We start from the raw sequence: 17,742 nt of genomic DNA on the forward strand, positions 1-17,742 counted from the left end.
CGAATTCCAAAAAATTACTGTACAGAATTTAATAGTGTTTCCTTTATGCAAACAACAACAGAGGTACTGTATCTTTCCCAGAGATGCTGTACATGTCCCATTTTGGTGGTGATATCCCTAGCATAGAAAAAGACATCCTATTGTTCCTTCCCTTCAACTTTATTTTTAAACACAATTCTAAAATCATTAAAACAAGCAACAAACAATTTGAACTGCACAAGTAGACAGACTCTTTGCTTCTCTCCACAAAACATCTAGACATCTCTATTATATATCTCTATCCTTAGCCTGATCCTGCAAAAATTTACCTTTGTGCTTAATCCAATGGGACTACTCATACTGCATAAAGTAAACATATATATATATGTATCTGCAGGATCAGAGACTTAATTTTTCCATCTCTAAACACACTATGCAGCCTTACTGACTTTTATAATAAGTAATCTTCTTTTCTCTAGCCTTGCTCTCAAACTATTACCTATAACATTCTCTCTTCCCTCAGCCATTTGACAAATCACCGCCTTGTGAAGAAATACAAAAAATGCTCCATTGTACCTTCACAAAGTGGATTATACAAACCTATACCCCTCCAACGCATCATCAAGGATCTACAACCCATCCTGGACAATGATCCCACACTTTCACAGGCCTTGGGTGGCAGGCCAGTCCTTGCCCACAGACAACCTGCCAACATGAAACATATTCTCACCAGTAACTGCACACCGCACCATAATATCTCTAGCTCAGGAACCAATCCATGCAACAAACCTCGATGCCAACTCTGCCCACATATCTACACCAGCGACACTATCACAGGACCTAACCGGATCAGCCACACCATCACCGGTTCATTCACCTGCACATCCACCAATGTAATATACGCCATCATATGCCAGCAATGCCCCTCTGCTACGTACATCGGCCAAACTGGACAGTCTCTACGGCAAAGGATAAATGGACACAAATCAGACATTAGGAATGGCAATATACAAAAACCTGTAGGAGAGCACTTCAACCTCCCTGGCCACACTATAGCAGACCTTAAGGTGGCCATCCTGCATCAAAAAAACTTCAGGACCAGACTTCAAAGAGAAACTGCTGAGCTTCAGTTCATCTGCAAATTTGACACCATCAGCTCAGGATTGAACGAAGACTGTGAATGGCTTGCCAACTACAGAACCAGTTTCTCCTCTCTTGGTTTTCACACCTCAACTGCTAGAACAGGGCCTCATCCTCCCTGATTGAACTGACCTCGTTATCTCTAGCTTGCTTGCTAGCATATATATACCTGCCCCTGGAAATTTCCACTATATGCATCTGAGGAAGTGGGTATTCACCCACGAAAGCTCATGCTCCAAAACATCTGTTAGTTTATAAGGTGCCACAGGATTCTTTGCTGCTTTTACAGATCCAGACTAACACGGCTACCCTCTGATACTATACAAATCTACTGAGACTAACAAATATTTCATGTTTGTGAGGAACTCTCTCAGACCATCCAAATCTCCTCACCTTCCTTTCTGACAATATTTGCAAATATAACTGTTTAAAAATAAGAAAACAGTACATAGAACTTTGATTATCCAGAGGTCTCATGCTCGTGTAGAAGCCTTCACATAATCACTGGCCTGGACCACTAAGGTTTGAAATATGCCTCGTCTGATCCTGACTGCAGACTTCAGAGTGAGCTGTCCAGTTCCCTTAAACACAAGGGGTATTTCTCAATCATTCTCCAGGCGCTTGTGGATCACCATGGACATTTCATGGACATTAACACAGGCTGGTCCAGAAAGGTGCATGATGCACGCATCTTTCGGAACACTGGCCTGTTCAAGAAGCTGCAAGCAGGACTTTCTTCATGGACGAGAAGATCACGGTAGGGGAAGTTGAAATGCCCATTCTGATCCTTGGAGACCCCGCCTACTCCTTAATGCCGTGGCTTATAAGCCATACACAGGGCAAATTGACAGCAGCAAGGAACGGTTCAACAACAGGTTGAATAAATGCAGAATGACTGTTGAGTGTGCATTTGGCCACTTAAAAGCCGTCTGGTGATGCCTGTACGGGAGCTGGACATGGCCGATGACAATATTCCTATGCTTATAGTCGCGGGCTGTACACTCCATAATATTTGTGAAGGGAAGGGTGAAAACTTCACTCAGGGCTGGACTGCAGAGGCTCAGCGCCTGGAGGCTGAGTTTGAACAGCCAGAGACCAGGGCTATCACAAAGTGGGGCCATCAGGATCAGGAATGACTTAAGGCAGCAATTTGAGGCTGAAAGCCACTAATATTTGTGGCTATGCTCGGGATTGCAGTGCTTCTAATGATAGGAGGTGATCGGTACATGTGATGCAAGAAGAGGCCTTAACATAATTGTATGTTGCTTTGCAGTGCTCTTTTTGCTTTCACTTTCACTTAGTAGAATAAAGATTGCTTTCAAACAAACATAATTCTTTTATTAAAAGACAACAACCGGAAGAGAGAGTCAAATGAAAAAATTCATCAGCAGGGAGGGTATGGGGGGAGGGGAAGGTATCAAGAGGAGGAGGGGCCCAGGGACAGCTACAGATTTGTGTATGTCCAGGGATCATACCCAGCCTTCTCCTTTGGAGTACAATGAAGCTGATGCTTTACTTCAGCAGGGCCAAACTGCAGAGGGATGGGTGTTGAGTGCAGTGGGTAGTGGAAGTCCACAGTGCTGGACTGTGAGGGGGGAGAAGTGGAATGCTGCGGGTACAGACTGGAGCCAGGAGGTTGATAACAGTGTGTTGGCAGTGTGGTGGGGGCACATAGGAAAGAGTTTTGTGACAGTGGCTGCAGGGGAGGGCAGGCGTAGAGCTGCTCTGCTTGAAGAGCTAGTTTTGCCTGGAGCACGTCCACTAGGTGCTCCATAATGTTTAAGAGCCATGCCATGGCTTCTTTCTGGTGTGCCACATTCTCCTTTTGGTCCCTCTTCTCGCTATCCCGCAACTCCTTCGATTCCTGTTTCTCAGCGGCAGAGTACATCATAACCTCACGGAAAAAGTCCTCCTTAGTTCTTTGTGGCCGCTTTCTAGTCCTGCACAGCTGTTCTGCCACCAGTAAGGGAGGCTGGCCTCCCAAGGTCATCTCTGTGAAGTTTAAATACAAAATTTTAATAAGCGTATTGTCTGTGTTGCAAACAACACTGATTCAGTGCTTTAAAACACAGCCAGTACTCAAACACCTGTCACTAATTGGCTGACTCCAGGCAAGCACACGAGCCACAAGACTCCCAAAATGGCGAGTAGCCATAGGGGCAGGGTGAATCACTCTTTCTGGACCCTGCTGTACACTGAGCATGTGGCTTTTCAGGAGAGTCAGCACTGTAGTGGGAGGGCTTGATAATCATTCCTGTCCTCACTTGTGATCATTATGGAAGATATCTCACTGCTGAGGGTGAGTAGGGAATCAAGGGAGGGTCTTCTCCAAGTCTGCGGCTTCTGTCCTGGCCCCTGTGTGGCTCGCCTGTGTGCAGCAATGGTCCCCTCCTCCCCCGTGACAGCACAGTGGCGCGGGAAAGTTACTGTTAATGGGGCGAGAAACAAAGAAGCTCTGCCGAAGAACCTGTGGCATTGGATTGCCCAGTATCTCCACAAAAGTTTCCAGGAGATCTCTGAGGGAGATTCCCATGAAGTGAGGGAGTTTATCAATAGCCTGTTCTGCCGCTCAGAATAGACAAGCGGTGGGAGACAAACCTGATTTCTGCAAGCCTCCTGCCCCCAACAAATCACTTCAGCAATTCCCAAAATCAGATCCGCTTATCCAGGGCCTCCTCTCCTGTTTGCGCTTCGCCAGCTGATTGCAGTGACTGGCTAGGCTCCTCTGGGATAGAAAAGGGCTCCTGACTGCATGCATCTCTGGCCTCTGAGCCATTCTCTGGCTCTGGGTCCCTTCCCTCTCTTCATCCAAGATTTCCTCCTCCTGGCTCGGTCCACTCTTGACTTGCATATGAGCCAATGAAGGATCCACAGAGGCCTTCGCAATGGAGGTGGGTCACCACTGAGTATCACGTCCAGCTTTTTGTAGAACTGGCAGCTTGTTGGTGCAGCACCAGAGCAGCGGTTTGCCTCCTGTGCCTTGTGGTAGGCGTTCCGCAGCTCCTTCACTTTTACCCGACACCGCAATGTGTCCCGGTCATGGCCCTTTTCTATCATTCATCGTGAAATCTGTCCATAGGTATCATAATTCTTATGGCTGGAGCACAGCTGGGACTGCACAGTTTCCTCTCTCCAAATGCCGATGAGGTCCAGCAGCTTGGCATTGCTCCAATTGGGGGATCACCTGGTGTGTGGAGCAGGCATGGGCACCTGGAAAGATGCTCTGACAGCAAACAGGAAGGGGACTTTCAAATTTGCAAAGGAATGTATGGGGTGGGGATGATGGTTGGTCACCAGAGGGCAGGGCAGTAGAGTTCAAACCGATGACCAGAGAGGTGAGAACAGGCATTGTGGGACATCTCCTGGAAGCCAATCGCAGAGCTCTAATCGCCATGGTGTCTACACTGGCACTGCAGCGCTGTAGTCCCAGCACAGAAAGCTCTATGCCTCTCGTCGGGGTGGCTTTTTTAGAGAGCTATAACTGCACAGTTTCTGTGCACTAAGTGGCTTGGCAGTGTGTACACCTCAGGAGTTACAGCGCAGAAAGCTGCTTTAGTGCGCAGAAACTTGCCAGTGTAGACAGGGCCTATGAATGTAAACTCCTTGGAACAAAGACTGTAGGCCTTAATTCAATGTCATACCAGTATAAATTCTCAGACAAAAAGTACATGAAGGTGTAGTTAAGACTGGGAGTATGTATCAGTAATTTAAGAGAGAAAAAAAATATCATAGGACTATTGTAATAATCCAAGAAACACGCATTATAAACTCTGGAAATTCAGAGTTAAGTTTATAAGAAGAAATCCAAACATGTTAAAGTAAAAAAATGCAGTTAGGCATCCAACCAACCATAACTTTACCCTGTACTGACCTGCAAAATCGATCGCCAGTGGATCAATCTCAGAGTGTCAGTCCAGGTCCAGTGCAACCATTTAGGCAACCTAGGTGGTCGCCTAGAGTGCTGGGATTTGGGGGGGCGCTTTTCTTTGGCAACGACCGTGGCGGCTGGATCTTCGGCCGCCCCAGTTGCCGCCAGCATTTAGGCAGAGGGAGCTGGGGCACGGGAGTGCGGGGAGGGCCGCCTGCAGCAGGTAAGGGGGAGGGAGGGCAGCACGCGGGGCAACTCCCCGACCCAGCTCTCTCCTGCCCTGCCTCCTCCCTGAGCACGGCGTGGCTGCTTCACTTCTTCCGCCTAAGCTGATTGGTGCCGCAAGCCTGGGAGGCGGGAGAAGTGAAGCAGCCACGGCGTGCTTAGGGTGCTGATGCGCGGCGCAGGGGTGAGCTGGGGGGGGTGCTGCAGGGTTGGGGAGCTGCCGCAAGGAGGGTGCCTAAGGACGGGGCACCCTCAAGGCAGGGGCGTGGGAGGGGACAAGGTGGAAGTTTCGCCTAGGGCACGAAACATCCTTGCACCAGCCCTGCATCAATCCCTGCCATAGTGTAGACCTGGGAACAGGTAATCAACAGATTATGGTTCTCTCCTTAGGGTGCAGCTTCAAAAGACAGGAAGTGAAGAATTTCCATTCACCTCCTGCTAGAGATTCCCAGGAAAACCACTTAAGACTGTATGTTCCTTAAATACCTTCTTGTCTGGCACATTGTCAGCAGTCCTTCAAAGTTCATAACACTTCCCAGAGTTCACATCTACCCCCTGGGCATGATACATACAATACTTACCTACAAACATACATAACTTTTGCATTTAGTACAATGGACTCCAAAGATACTTAAACTTAACTGAATCAGATTTTTCAAGGACCCAGCAGGAAATCGCCATATTTGTAACTCAGCTATTGCCACGATGGAAGCCATAGAAAAGGCTACTGCAAACTCCATAGTTGCTGTTAACATGCCCTACATTTAATAGCGAGACATAGGCGAGAACTAGGACCACAGCACTCTGCAGAAGCTTTAGGTTCAAACCTCACATCTGCCCTTTTCTTTAAAACAGGCCTGAACCAATCCTCCCACCCCCCAAATCCCGAACACTCCTGCCTTTGCTAGGTGGGGCTGCTGCTGCTTATGGCTCTAACTGCCTCTGACTGCATGTAGCCTCTCCCCAAACAGATCCCACATATCCTCTCCTATATATGCGGGCAACAGCTACAGTAACGCAGCTAGAACGTTGCGACTTCTACTTCCCCAGGTCCCCGCCAGCCCCCAAGCGCAGATATTCGACCCCTCTTCCCTGCCCTCTACGGGTGCGCAAGCGCAGAGCTAGCTGGCGGCCGTTGAGAATGTCGGGCGCGCGGGGCGGTGGGCGCGCGGCCCCTCCCCCCGGCGGGCGCGCGGCCGGCGAGGAGGCGGTGCCTGTGTCGGCGTTAGAGGTTGTGTTGTTCCTAGGCAAGCTGTTCTGCGCAGTCGCGGCGCTGAAGGCGGCTCTCTACCTGCTCCGCAGAGTGTGTCTAGCGATGGCCTGGAAGTCGGGAGGCTCCAGCCACTCCGAGCTCATCCACAACCTGCGCAGTGAGTCGGGGGCCGGACAGACGAGGGAGGGGCCCCGGCGCGCGCGGCCCCAACCCCTTTCCCCAGCCGCTACCGGCCCCTCGGCAAGACGCACGTCGCATTCCGTCCTGGGCTGGGGAGAGACCAACTGTCACTGAGCGGGGCGGGGCGGGGCGGGGCGGGGAGGAACCCGGCTCAAGGGAGGGGTTGTCCGCTGGGGGCGCGGGGCCACCGCCGTCTCTGGGTGTGTGTGGTGGGGGACCAGCCCCGCCCCTGCGGGTGGGTCCCCGCGCAGCCAGTCTGAGGGCGGCGGCTCCTCTCTGGCTGCAGGCTCGGCCTGGGCTGCAGTCGCCTGGGGTGGGGGCGTTCCGTGCGGCGGCGGCGGCAGCTGTCCCCCCGCCTGCCGGTGCTGGCCACCTCGTGTTCCCTCTTCTCTTCCCCGCGGTGCAGGCGGCGCGTGCCCGGGGCTGGCAACCGGGGTGGGATCCCCCACCGGGTCGGGGAGGGCTCCGACCCCGACCCCAGCCCGGCGGGGAGCCGTTGGGTCCGAGCGATAGCGGGGAAGACTGGCTGGGAGCGTTGAACGGTCTGAGGCCATTGCGGGGGGCGGTGCTTCACCGTGTCACGGTCCCTTTGTATCGGGGTCGCTGGACGTTATCCGGCGCGTGGCTTTTAGCGGCCCTTGCTTAAATCCCGGGGGGTGGGGGAGTGCTTGGTTGTGGCCGCGATGCGCAAGTGACATCCAGGGCAACGCGCTGGTAGGACTCCAGTCCTCTCCTCCTCAGGGAGCGCGGGGCTCAGCTGGTGCCTGTGGGCCGTCCCAGGTTATAGGCTCCTCTGGAAAGTACTATGTGGCTGTTGATGTCACCCCATCCTCCCAGTACGCACCTGAGGTGCAGGTTCTCCCCCACTTTTCCCAGGGCTTGCACTGCTCCTGTGTTGGGTGTTGGGACTGATGCCCACAGCTGTATTCTGTTTTAGGGACCTGCAGCCTGAGGGGGAGGTGTGGGCTGGTTTGTGCCTGTGATCCAAATTGAGAGAGGGTAGGGAGTTAAGATCAGGAGCCTGGTAGGCTTAAGTTCCATCATCTTTTATATTAGCCTTTGACTGATACATTTGTAGTGCCCCTCTCCTAGCTCCTGGAAGGGGTAAGGATCTCTTTTCTCCCAGAGTCTCCTAAACATTGGGAGGCAAGGGTGGCCACAAGAAAGACATAATTTTTCTGTAAACTGCGTTAATAGTTTGCCTCCATTGTTTTACTTCTGCAATTCTGGGTTCTGCAAGGGTGCTTGTTTCTCAATCACTCTGTTTCACAGGGAGGGAAGAACATAGTTTTTGGTAATATCTCCTAGCCCCTTTATTTCAGAGCCTTTTCCTTTCTTTAGTGTTTACCTTTGTCATTGATCATAGCTAGGCTTGGCAGAATTTGATTTTTATTATTTATAATTTTGATGGATGTATTTATTTTTAAACATTGTTTCAATTTTCATCAATTTAAACATTCACAATTGTGGGAAATTATAGGGGCTGCCAGGCAATAATTATTTAATGATGATAGAAGTTGATGTTCAAAAAGTTAAAGCTTGATAACCATTAAAACACAAATTTGCAATGTCACATGTCAAAACATACAAAGTAAATATCCTTAAATCAAACTTTAATAAGTTGTCAAGCAGTATTTCTCTTACTTTCCCTCTCTGCAAACTTCAGTGATTATTGCTGGCAGTATTTTTTTTTGTCCATTAGTAAACATCGATTTCACCATACACACACTGACATTTACTGATAAAAATCTAATCCTTCCAAACCTACTCCTATTTACCCATAATGCATGCAGCACAGTATAGTGCTGAGATTATTTTCAGTTTCCTACTGACTACTGAGCTCTGGATAAAGCCTGTGAAACTGGCTACATTAGGAAGACTATGAGCAGTTACAGAGGCACTGGAGCTGTCTCTTCTGTTGATGCAGTAAGCTAACACTAGGTTTGTTAACATTTGGAATCTTCTTTGCAATTCTAAATGCTAAAAATGTTTTAAAATGAGATTTGGCTCTCCAAGCGCTGATAGAGTAAGTCTCCTCACTTGTCTGGGAAGGCTTTCAAAGGTAGACATAGATTTTTCAAGCCTTAAAAACAGTTTACTGCTCTGAGAACCTGAAGGTGAAATTGACTTCATGCTTTGCTTTGTCTAAGATGAGAGAATTGCAAAAACGTCTAACAGCGTAAAAAGTAAATTGGATTTTGAAACTTCTTTGAAGAAGTTGAAATAATAGTAATATAAAAATACATATGCTGTAAAGCGATTTAAGTTGTACTACTATTTTCAGTGCTTTTATTAAAATATCTAACACCACTTAAATAGTATTTTTGTAGAGAATCTGAATTATATAGTTGATAATTTATTCAAAGCTATTATGTGCAATGAGGCCTGTGCCATCGATTTCATTGTTCTCTGTGTTTGTGTAGAGATCTGTCTGAGTGGGGGCAACTTCAGGATTGAGGCCAGAAATTCTAAACAGGAAACAACAATTAAAATAAGTCTTAAGATTGTATTGACCTAGCATAGATAAAACAGACTTTTAAAAAAAAATCTGGAGTCACGTACAGTTTAATTCCATTCTACACATTTTATTAATAGAAATAACTTAAGTATATTTTTCTAATTTGCAGTGAAAGAAAATACATGCAGGCTACACAAGAACGGGTTCTAGACATTGCTTCAAAATTAACATTTGGGAAGGAATTCAGCTGTATATATTTTTTTAAACTTTATTCTTTTATTTTCATAGCTTTGTTATCAATACAATGTACCTTTTGTTAAGAGACAGAATGGCAACACACCAATGATCCAATAAACTTGATGTTGAGTTAATTTGTGTGTTTTTGTTTATGCTAGGATTATATACATGCATAAAAGAAAACAAATATTACTCTGTCAGGCTAGTGTGTAATAGCTGATCTGGTTCTTAAATCATTTTTAAAGGGTTAAATGTTAGAACATGCATGAGAAAACATCACATGTATAACTTTATTCAATTATGAGCTTCCCTCGCTCAGTTGCGACCTTAACTGTAGGACTGTCATTGTCCTACCATTTATAGTAGATCAGTCCTTGGGTTTTTGCTTTGTGTACTTGCACACTGAATCTGGCTAAAATTTCTTCTGAGGCCTTTCTTACTGGGTATGTCTTCACAGTAGCTTGAAGGTGGGATTTCTAGTGCAGGTAGACATTCATGTGCTAACTCTGCTCGAGCTAGTGCATTAAAAACCCAGTTTGGCCATGGTGGCATGGACTAGCTAACCAAGTATATACACAAGGGATTGGGCAGGATCATACATGAGTGGCTAGCCTGAGCTGCTTCAGCCACGCCTTTTTAGGGCACTGGAGCAGAGCTAGTGTGTGTGTTTACCCACACTGGAAATCATGCTTCCCAAATGGATTGTAGACATACCCACTGGTTTCTTACCTTCAGAAGGTGCAGATTAAAATGGGAGGGCCCCAGAGACTGTCTAATATTCAGTTGAATCCCAGCTCCAATACTAGAGGCATCTTCAGAAATGCATTTTTTAACCATTTAAAAAAAATTCTCAATATGCCACTGACATGCTTGCTGTTCAGGTCATAACCCACCCCACACATTTTCAGATCCCACCACTAGCTTCCCATGTGATCTCTCATCAAGCTTGCATTCAAGATTCTGCCTAATACTGATCTCTATATCTTTCCGTCCTGGTTCACAACAGTACATCTAAAGATGCCCACCAATTGAACAAGAGACTTTGCAGAGACCAATGCTTCATGCACTGTAAACCTTCAGTAAATTTTTGCCCAGCTAACTTATTATGGTGTACCTTTTGGTTAAAATGTTATGCAGGTTTTCTTTAAAAACAAACAACAGAAATGCTGGTTGTGAACAAACAGATTTCAGCTCTACTAAATGAGAATAATTTTTACTGGAACATTCAAAGGCATTTCTCATTGAAGGCTGGTTTTTTCCCCATTGTTTGAATCCCAGCTCCAATACTAGAGGCATCTTAAGAAATGCATTTTTTAACCGTTTTTAAAAAATTCTCAATTTGTTTTCTTTCTCACTTGAAGTAGCTGAACAGTCTTTCCCCAATGTTCAGAGAACAATTTCCTCTTTGAACAGAGATCAGTCCTGGACATCTTAAGCCCAGTAAGTGTAATTTACTGAAAAGTTACAGTAAACTGAAAATATTTTTGAAATAGAAATACTTAGTCAATCGTAAATAGCTTTAACTAGCATTTAATTTATTGGTGTATTAAAGCGTGTAGTGATCCTAGAAAAAGGGAGAGGAGTTGCATAATAGTTCATAATTCATTGATTGCTGCTTGGGTGAAGTGTTTTTTGTAGGATTCTGAACTGATTCTCTTCCACTTTTCTCATTTCGTTGACTAGTCTGCTATCCTTTCAGTTGCTCAAGCTTATAATGTTGGGGTCATCCTAATTTCCTTTCTGTCTTTTACACCCAGGATTGTGTCAAATCATATTGCTTCACACTATACCACTTCCAAATTCCACCACCTCTTCACCATTTCCACAGCTAAAATGTTGGTCCCTGCCTTAGTCATGTCTCACCTAGGTTGTTGCAATTACCTCTTCAACTTTCTTCCTGTTCTATCCTCTCCAAGCAATACAGTATGCTGCCGCAAAAATAATTTTCCTTGTTTGCTTCTTTTTTCAATATGCCACTGACATGCATGCTGTTCAGGCCATAACCCACCCCACACATTTTCAGATCCCACCACTAGCTTCCCATGTGATCTCTCATCAAGCTTGCATTCAAGGTTCTGCCTAATACTAATCTCTATATCTTTCCATCCTGGTTCACATTTGTAAGGTTTTCTTCATAACCCTATGAAATATCAACTTAATTAAAAAAATATAGAATTTAAATGAAAGCTCAGATTCTGGAGTTGCTGATGACACTCACTTGAGAGAGATTTCTGCTTTCCCTGAATGAGTAGATTTTATAGCCCATGCTTTTTTTTTTTTTACCTGAGTAACATAGGCAGGCTGTTCACAAATAATTGTCACTGTGCTCTCAAGTAAGCTAAAGATAATTTATCTGAAGTTTTTGTTTCTCAGATGCTAAGCTACTTAAAATCATTTCAGAGTCTTTTGAGAGCAGCAATTTCATCATTGTAGGGATTCTTCAGTAAAGAACCTTCTTAGTTGCTGGCAGATTTCTGAATGTATTTCCTGACTTCTGTGGTCATCTCTTAAGCCTTTTGTGAGGTATGTTTTAAGATGATTTCCCATCTGAAGCCATATGTGTCCAATATCTTGATTTTAATAAGTCTTTTGGCACAGTCCCACATGACAGTCTCATAAGTAAACTAGGGAATTGTGGTCTGGATGAAATTACTATAAGGTGGGTGCATAGTTTGTTCAAAGACTGTATTCCATAGTTATCAATGGTTTGCTGTCCAATTTGGGGGGACGTATCTAGTGGGGTGCCTCACGGGTCTGTCCTGTATCTGGTACTAGTCAATATTTTCATTAATGACTTGGGATAATGGAGTGGAGAGTATGCTTATAGAATGTGTAGATGACACCAAGCTCGATTGCTAGCATGTTGGAGGATGGATTAGAATTCAAAACAACCATGACAAATTAGAGAATTGGTTGGAAATCAACTAGATGAAATGTAATAAAGAATCAGATGGGTAGCCGTGTTAGTCTGGATCTGTAAAAGCAGCAAAGAATCCTGTGGCCCCTTATAGACTAACAGACGTTTTGGAGCATGAGCTTTCGTGGGTGAATACCCACTTCGTCAGATGCATGTAGTGGAAATTTCCAGGGGCAGGTATATAGATGCAGGCAAACTAGAGATAATGAGGTAGTTCAATCAGGGAGGATGAGGCCCTGTTCTAGCAGTTGAGGTGTGAAAACCAAGGGAGGAGAAACTGGTTTTGTAATTGGCAAGCCATTCACAGTCTTTGTTTAATCCTGAGCTGATGGTGTCAAATTTGCAGATGAACTGAAGCTCAGCAGTTTCTCTTTGAAGTCTGGTCCTGAAGTTTTTTAGCTGCAGGATGGCCACCTTAAGGTCTGCTATAGTGTGGCCAGGGAGGTTGAAGTGTTCTCCTACAGGTTTTTGTATATTGCCATTTCTAATATCTGATTTGTGTCCATTTATCCTTTTTCGTAGTGACTGTCCAGTTTGGCCAATGTACATAGCAGAGGGGCATTGCTGGCATATGGCGGCGTATATTACATTGGTGGAGGTGCAGGTGAATGAACCGGTGATGGTGTGGCTGATCTGGTTAGGTCCTGTGATGGTGTCACTGGTGTAGACATGTGGGCAGAGTTGGCATCGAGGTTTGTTGCATGGATTGGTTCCTGAACTGGAGTTACTATGGTGCAGTGTGCAGTTGCTGGTGAGAATATGTTTCAGGTTGGCAGGTTGCCTGTGGGCAAGGACTGACCTGCCACCCAAGGCCTGTGAAAGTGTGGGATCATTGTCCAGAATGGGTTGTAGATTCCTGATGATGCATTGGAGAGGTTTTAGCTGGGGACTGTATGTGATGGCCAGTGGAGTCCTGTTGGTTTCTTTCTTGGGTTTGTCTTGCAGTAGGAGGCTTCTGGGTACACGTCTGGCTCTGTTGTTCTGTTTCCTTATTTCCTCATGCGGGTATTGTAGTTTTGAGAATGCTTGGTGGAGATTTTGTAAATGTTGGTCTGTCTGAGGGGTTAGAGCAGATGCGATTGTACCTCAGTGCTTGGCTGTAGACAATGAATCGTGTGATGTGCCCGGGATGGAAGCTGGAGGCATGAAGGTAGGCATAGCGGTCCGTAGGTTTTCGGTATAGGGTGGTGGTAATGTGACCACCACTTATTTGCACTGTGGTGTCTAGGAAATGGACCTCCTGTGTAGACTGGTCCAGGCTGAGGTTGATGGTGGGGTGGAAGCTGTTGAAATCGTGGTGGAATTTTTCCAGAGACTTCTTCCCATGGGTCCAGATGATGAAGATGTCTCGTGAGTGGACGAGAGCTGAGGAAGCGTTGTTCCAGGTCGGCCATAAAAATATTGTCATATTGTGGGGCCATGCGGGTGCCCATAGCGGTGCCACTGATCTGGAGATATATATTGTCATCAAATTTGAAATAGTTGTATGTGAGGATAAAGACACAGAGCTGAGCAGCCAGTTGTGCTGTGGCATCATCAGGGATACTGTTCCTGACAGCTTGTATTCCATCTGTGTGTGGGATGTTCGTGTAGAGAGCCTCTACATCCATGGTGGCTAGGATGGTGTTTTCTGGAAGGTCACCAATGCTTTGTAGTTTCCTCAGGAAATCAGTGGTGTCACGAAGATAGCTGGGAGTGCTGGTGGCATAGGGTCTGAGTAGAGAGTCCACATATCCAGACAGTCCTTCAGTGAGAGTGCCAATGCCCGAGATGATGGGGCGTCCAGGATTTCCGGGTTTGTGGATCTTGGGTAGTAGATAGAATAACCCTGGTCAGGGCTCTAAGGGTATGTTGATTTGTTCCAGTGTTAGTGTAGGGAGTGTCCTGAGTAGATGTTGCAGTTTCTTAGTGTATTCCTCAGTGGGATCTGAGGGAAGTGGCCTGTAGAATTTGGTGTTGGAGAGTTGTCTGGCAGCCTCCTTTTGGTAGTCAGACCTGTTCATGACGACAACAGCACCTCCTTTATCAGCCTCTTTGATGATAATGTCAGGGTGGTTTCTGAGGCTGTGTATGGCATTGCGTTCTGCACGACTTAGGATATGAGGCAAGCGATGTTGTTTTTCCACAATTTCTGCCTGTGCACGTCAGTGGAAGCATTCAATGTAGAGGTCCAGACTGACATTTCGACCCTCAGGAGGAGTCCATGTGGAGTTCTTCTTCTTGTGCTGTTGGTGGGAGGGTACCTGTGTATCAGTGCGTAGTTCAGTGTTGTCCTGAAAGTATTCTTTGAGTCGGAGATGGCGAAAGTAGGTTTCCAGATCGCCGCAGAACTGTATCATGTTGGTGGGGGTGGCAGGGCAGAAAGAGAGTTCCTGAGATAGGACAGACTTTTCTTCTGGGCTGAGTGCGTAGTTGGATAGATTGACGATATTGCTGGGTGGGTTGGGGGTACCATGGTTGTGGCCTCATGAGGCAGGTAGGAGTTTAGACAGCTTACAGTCCTTTTTCCTTTGTAGAGAGGTGAAGTGAGTAATGTAGATCTCCTGTCTTATTTTAGTGAAGTCCGTTTGTATGGAAGTTTGGTTATTGATGAGAGTCTCCAGGTTGGAGAGCTCTTTTTTGATGTTTTCCTGTTCGCTGTATAGGATGCTGATTAGGTGGTTCCTCAGTTTCTTTGATAGAGTATGGCATAATCTCTCACTGTGGTCTGTAGTACGTAGATAGCATTGGATTTTTTACCTTTAGTCCATTTGGTATGATGTCCATCCGTTTGCATTTGGAAAGGAAGATGATATCTGTCTGTATTTGTGCAAACTTCTTCATGAGGTTGATGGATTTCCACTCCATACGGCTAAATGCAGTGCCTTGCATGGTGTCAAGTATCACAGGGGTAGCCGTGTTAGTCTGGATCTGTAAAAACAGCAAAGAATCCTGTGGCACCTTATAGACTAACAGACGTTTTGGAATATGAGCTTTCGTGGGTGAATACCCACTTCATCAGATGCATGTAGTGGAAATTTCCAGGGGCAGGTATATATATGCAGGCAAGCTAGAGATAACCTGAAACATATTCTCACCAGCAACTGCACACTGCACCATAGTAACTCCAGCTCAGGAACCAATCCATGCAACAAACCTCGATGCCAACTCTGCCCACATGTCTACACCAGTGACACCATCACAGGACCTAACCAGATCAGCCACACCATCACCGGTTCATTCACCCGCACCTCCACCAATGTAATATACGCCATCATATGCCAGCAATGCCCCTCTGCTATGTACATTGGCCAAACTGGACAGTTGCTACGAAAAAGGATAAATGGACACAAATCAGATATTAGAAATGGCAATATACAAAAACCTGTAGGAGAACACTTCAACCTCCCTGGCCACACTATAGCAGACCTTAAGGTGGCCATCCTGCAGCTAAAAAACTTCAGGACCAGACTTCAAAGAGAAACTGCTGAGCTTCAGTTCATCTGCAAATTTGACACCATCAGCTCAGGATTAAACAAAGACTGTGAATGGCTTGCCAATTACAAAACCAGTTTTTCCTCCCTTGGTTTTTACACCTCAACTGCTAGAACAGGGCCTCATCCTCCCTGACTGAACTACCTCATTATCTCTAGTTTGCCTGCATCTATATACCTGCCCCTGGAAATTTCCACTACATGCATCTGACGAAGTGGATATTCACCCACGAAAGCTCATGCTCCAAAACGTCTGTTAGTCTATAAGGTGCCACAGGATTCTTTGCTGCTTTTGTAATAAAGAAAAGTGCAAAGTACTACACATAGGAAAAATAAAATGCATAACTACAAAATTGGTATTAACTGGCAAGGAAGTAGTACTGCTGAAAAGGATCTAGGGGTTATTGTGAATCACAAATTGAATATGAGCCAATAACGGCTAATATTATTCTGGTGAGTGTTAGTAGAAATGTCACAGAGTGGATTGATTTAAACCATTGTTTAAGTCACCAAGTTGAAATCCTTTATTAAAATCAGGAATTTTAATCAACTTTTCCATGTTTGCTTTTTATTTTCTGAAGAAAGGTGCATTCTCATTGGTTGATATAAACATTACATGTTGATTTACAGCTAAATGGAGCCTTACACTAGATTTGATGCATCTTTTTGTTGCCTAACAGGGTCCACTATAAACTATATAAATTTATTTAAGTTATATATAGCTTAACACTTTCAGATTCTCATTACTTAATTGTTTGTTTTTAGAATGTTAGAAAATGATGAATGATATATTGCTTATTTACTGGATTAATTTTTTGTTCATCTTTTGTGTCAAGCTGCATTGGAATGATAACTGGAATTTAATTAAACACACAACAGCATATAAAATTTATTTTTATTGAACAAAATAAACCTGTAATACAGTACATGAGCTATTTTGCCATATTTATAAAGCTTGACCTCAAAAGTTAGATTCCTCCCCCCCGATTCTTTCTTTACATAGAAAAGCCAGCCTTATCTTAGTTTTTGTTAGAAGCTCCTGGATTCAGCATTTTTATTTCTATTGAAATGTTTTAATAAATTATAATAGGTTTAGGCTTTAACATATTTTGTATTAAATTCAGATTTCATTTTAATCAGGTTTATTTTTAAAAAGAAAAACTTACAATTTAAACAATAAAAATCCAATTTAAATAAAGTCTGATTTTAATTAAAAAAAATGCTTTTTATCTACCAGTATTGGGAGGTAATTGTTCTCCTCTGTGCAGCAGTGGTGAGGCCTCAGCTGGAGTACTGTATCTAGTTCTAAGTGTCACAGTTTAAGAAAGATGTGCACAAATTGGAGAGTGTCCATATGACAGCAGCAAAAAATAAGAGGTTTAGACAAACTGACCTATGAGGAAAGGTTTAAAAATATTGGTAATATTTAATCTCGAGGGGGGGGAAATAGAGGGGACCTGATAAATCTTCAAATACTTTAAGGGCTATTATAAAGAGAATGGTGATCAGTTGCATCCATGTCCTCTGTGGGTAGGACAAGAAGTAATGGGCTTCATCAGCAATGAGAGATTTAGTTTAGGTACACCTACCCGCGACCTGGTATAACATGAATTTAGATATAATGTGGTAAAGTATCGCTTGGGGGGGGAGGGGGGTGGCAGCGGCAGCAGGACTACACACTCCGGCGGATCAAAGCAAGTTCGATATAACGCCGTTTCACCTATAATGCAGTGTTGTTGTTGTTGTTGTTGTTTTTTTGGTTCCCTAGGACAGTGTTTTATCGGGGTTGAGGTGTATTAGGGAAAAAATTTCTTACTAGTCAGTAAGGATGGTTAAGCACTAGAATAGGCTTCAAAGGGAGGTCATCATTGATGTTTTTTAAGAATCACCTGATAGGGATGGTGTAAGAATAAATAATTGTCCCTATATCATTACATGGGAGTGGATTAGATGACCTCTTTAGGTCCCTTCCAGGTCTGCCTGTCTTTTTATGGTTCTGTGATTAACTCTTCTCTGGCACTATCTCCCCCCATCAACAAACTAAATTGAAAA

General features: G+C 44.9%; 1 protein-coding gene across 3 annotated transcripts in view; it reads left to right on the plus strand.

Moving 5' to 3' along the window:
• The first annotated feature begins 6,432 nt into the window (after window positions 1-6,432).
• The window catches only part of PCMT1 (protein-L-isoaspartate (D-aspartate) O-methyltransferase), a 60,574-nt gene continuing 49,264 nt past the window's right edge, over window positions 6,433-17,742 (plus strand). The window contains exons 1-2 of one of the 3 annotated variants that reach the window (XM_030556564.1): window positions 6,497-6,582; window positions 10,662-10,740. Coding sequence is in view for 2 of the 3 variants with exons in the window: in XM_030556565.1 (XP_030412425.1) it covers window positions 6,528-6,582 (55 nt within the window). In the remaining variant the exon portion in view is untranslated. Of the gene's footprint in view, window positions 6,583-10,661; window positions 10,741-17,742 lie in introns of all 3 variants that reach the window. The other 2 variants (XM_030556565.1, XM_030556563.1) reach the window with 2 other exon arrangements.

Source organism: Gopherus evgoodei, chromosome 3 (genome assembly GCF_007399415.2).
Source record: "Gopherus evgoodei ecotype Sinaloan lineage chromosome 3, rGopEvg1_v1.p, whole genome shotgun sequence".
Taxonomy (NCBI): Eukaryota; Metazoa; Chordata; order Testudines; family Testudinidae; genus Gopherus; species Gopherus evgoodei.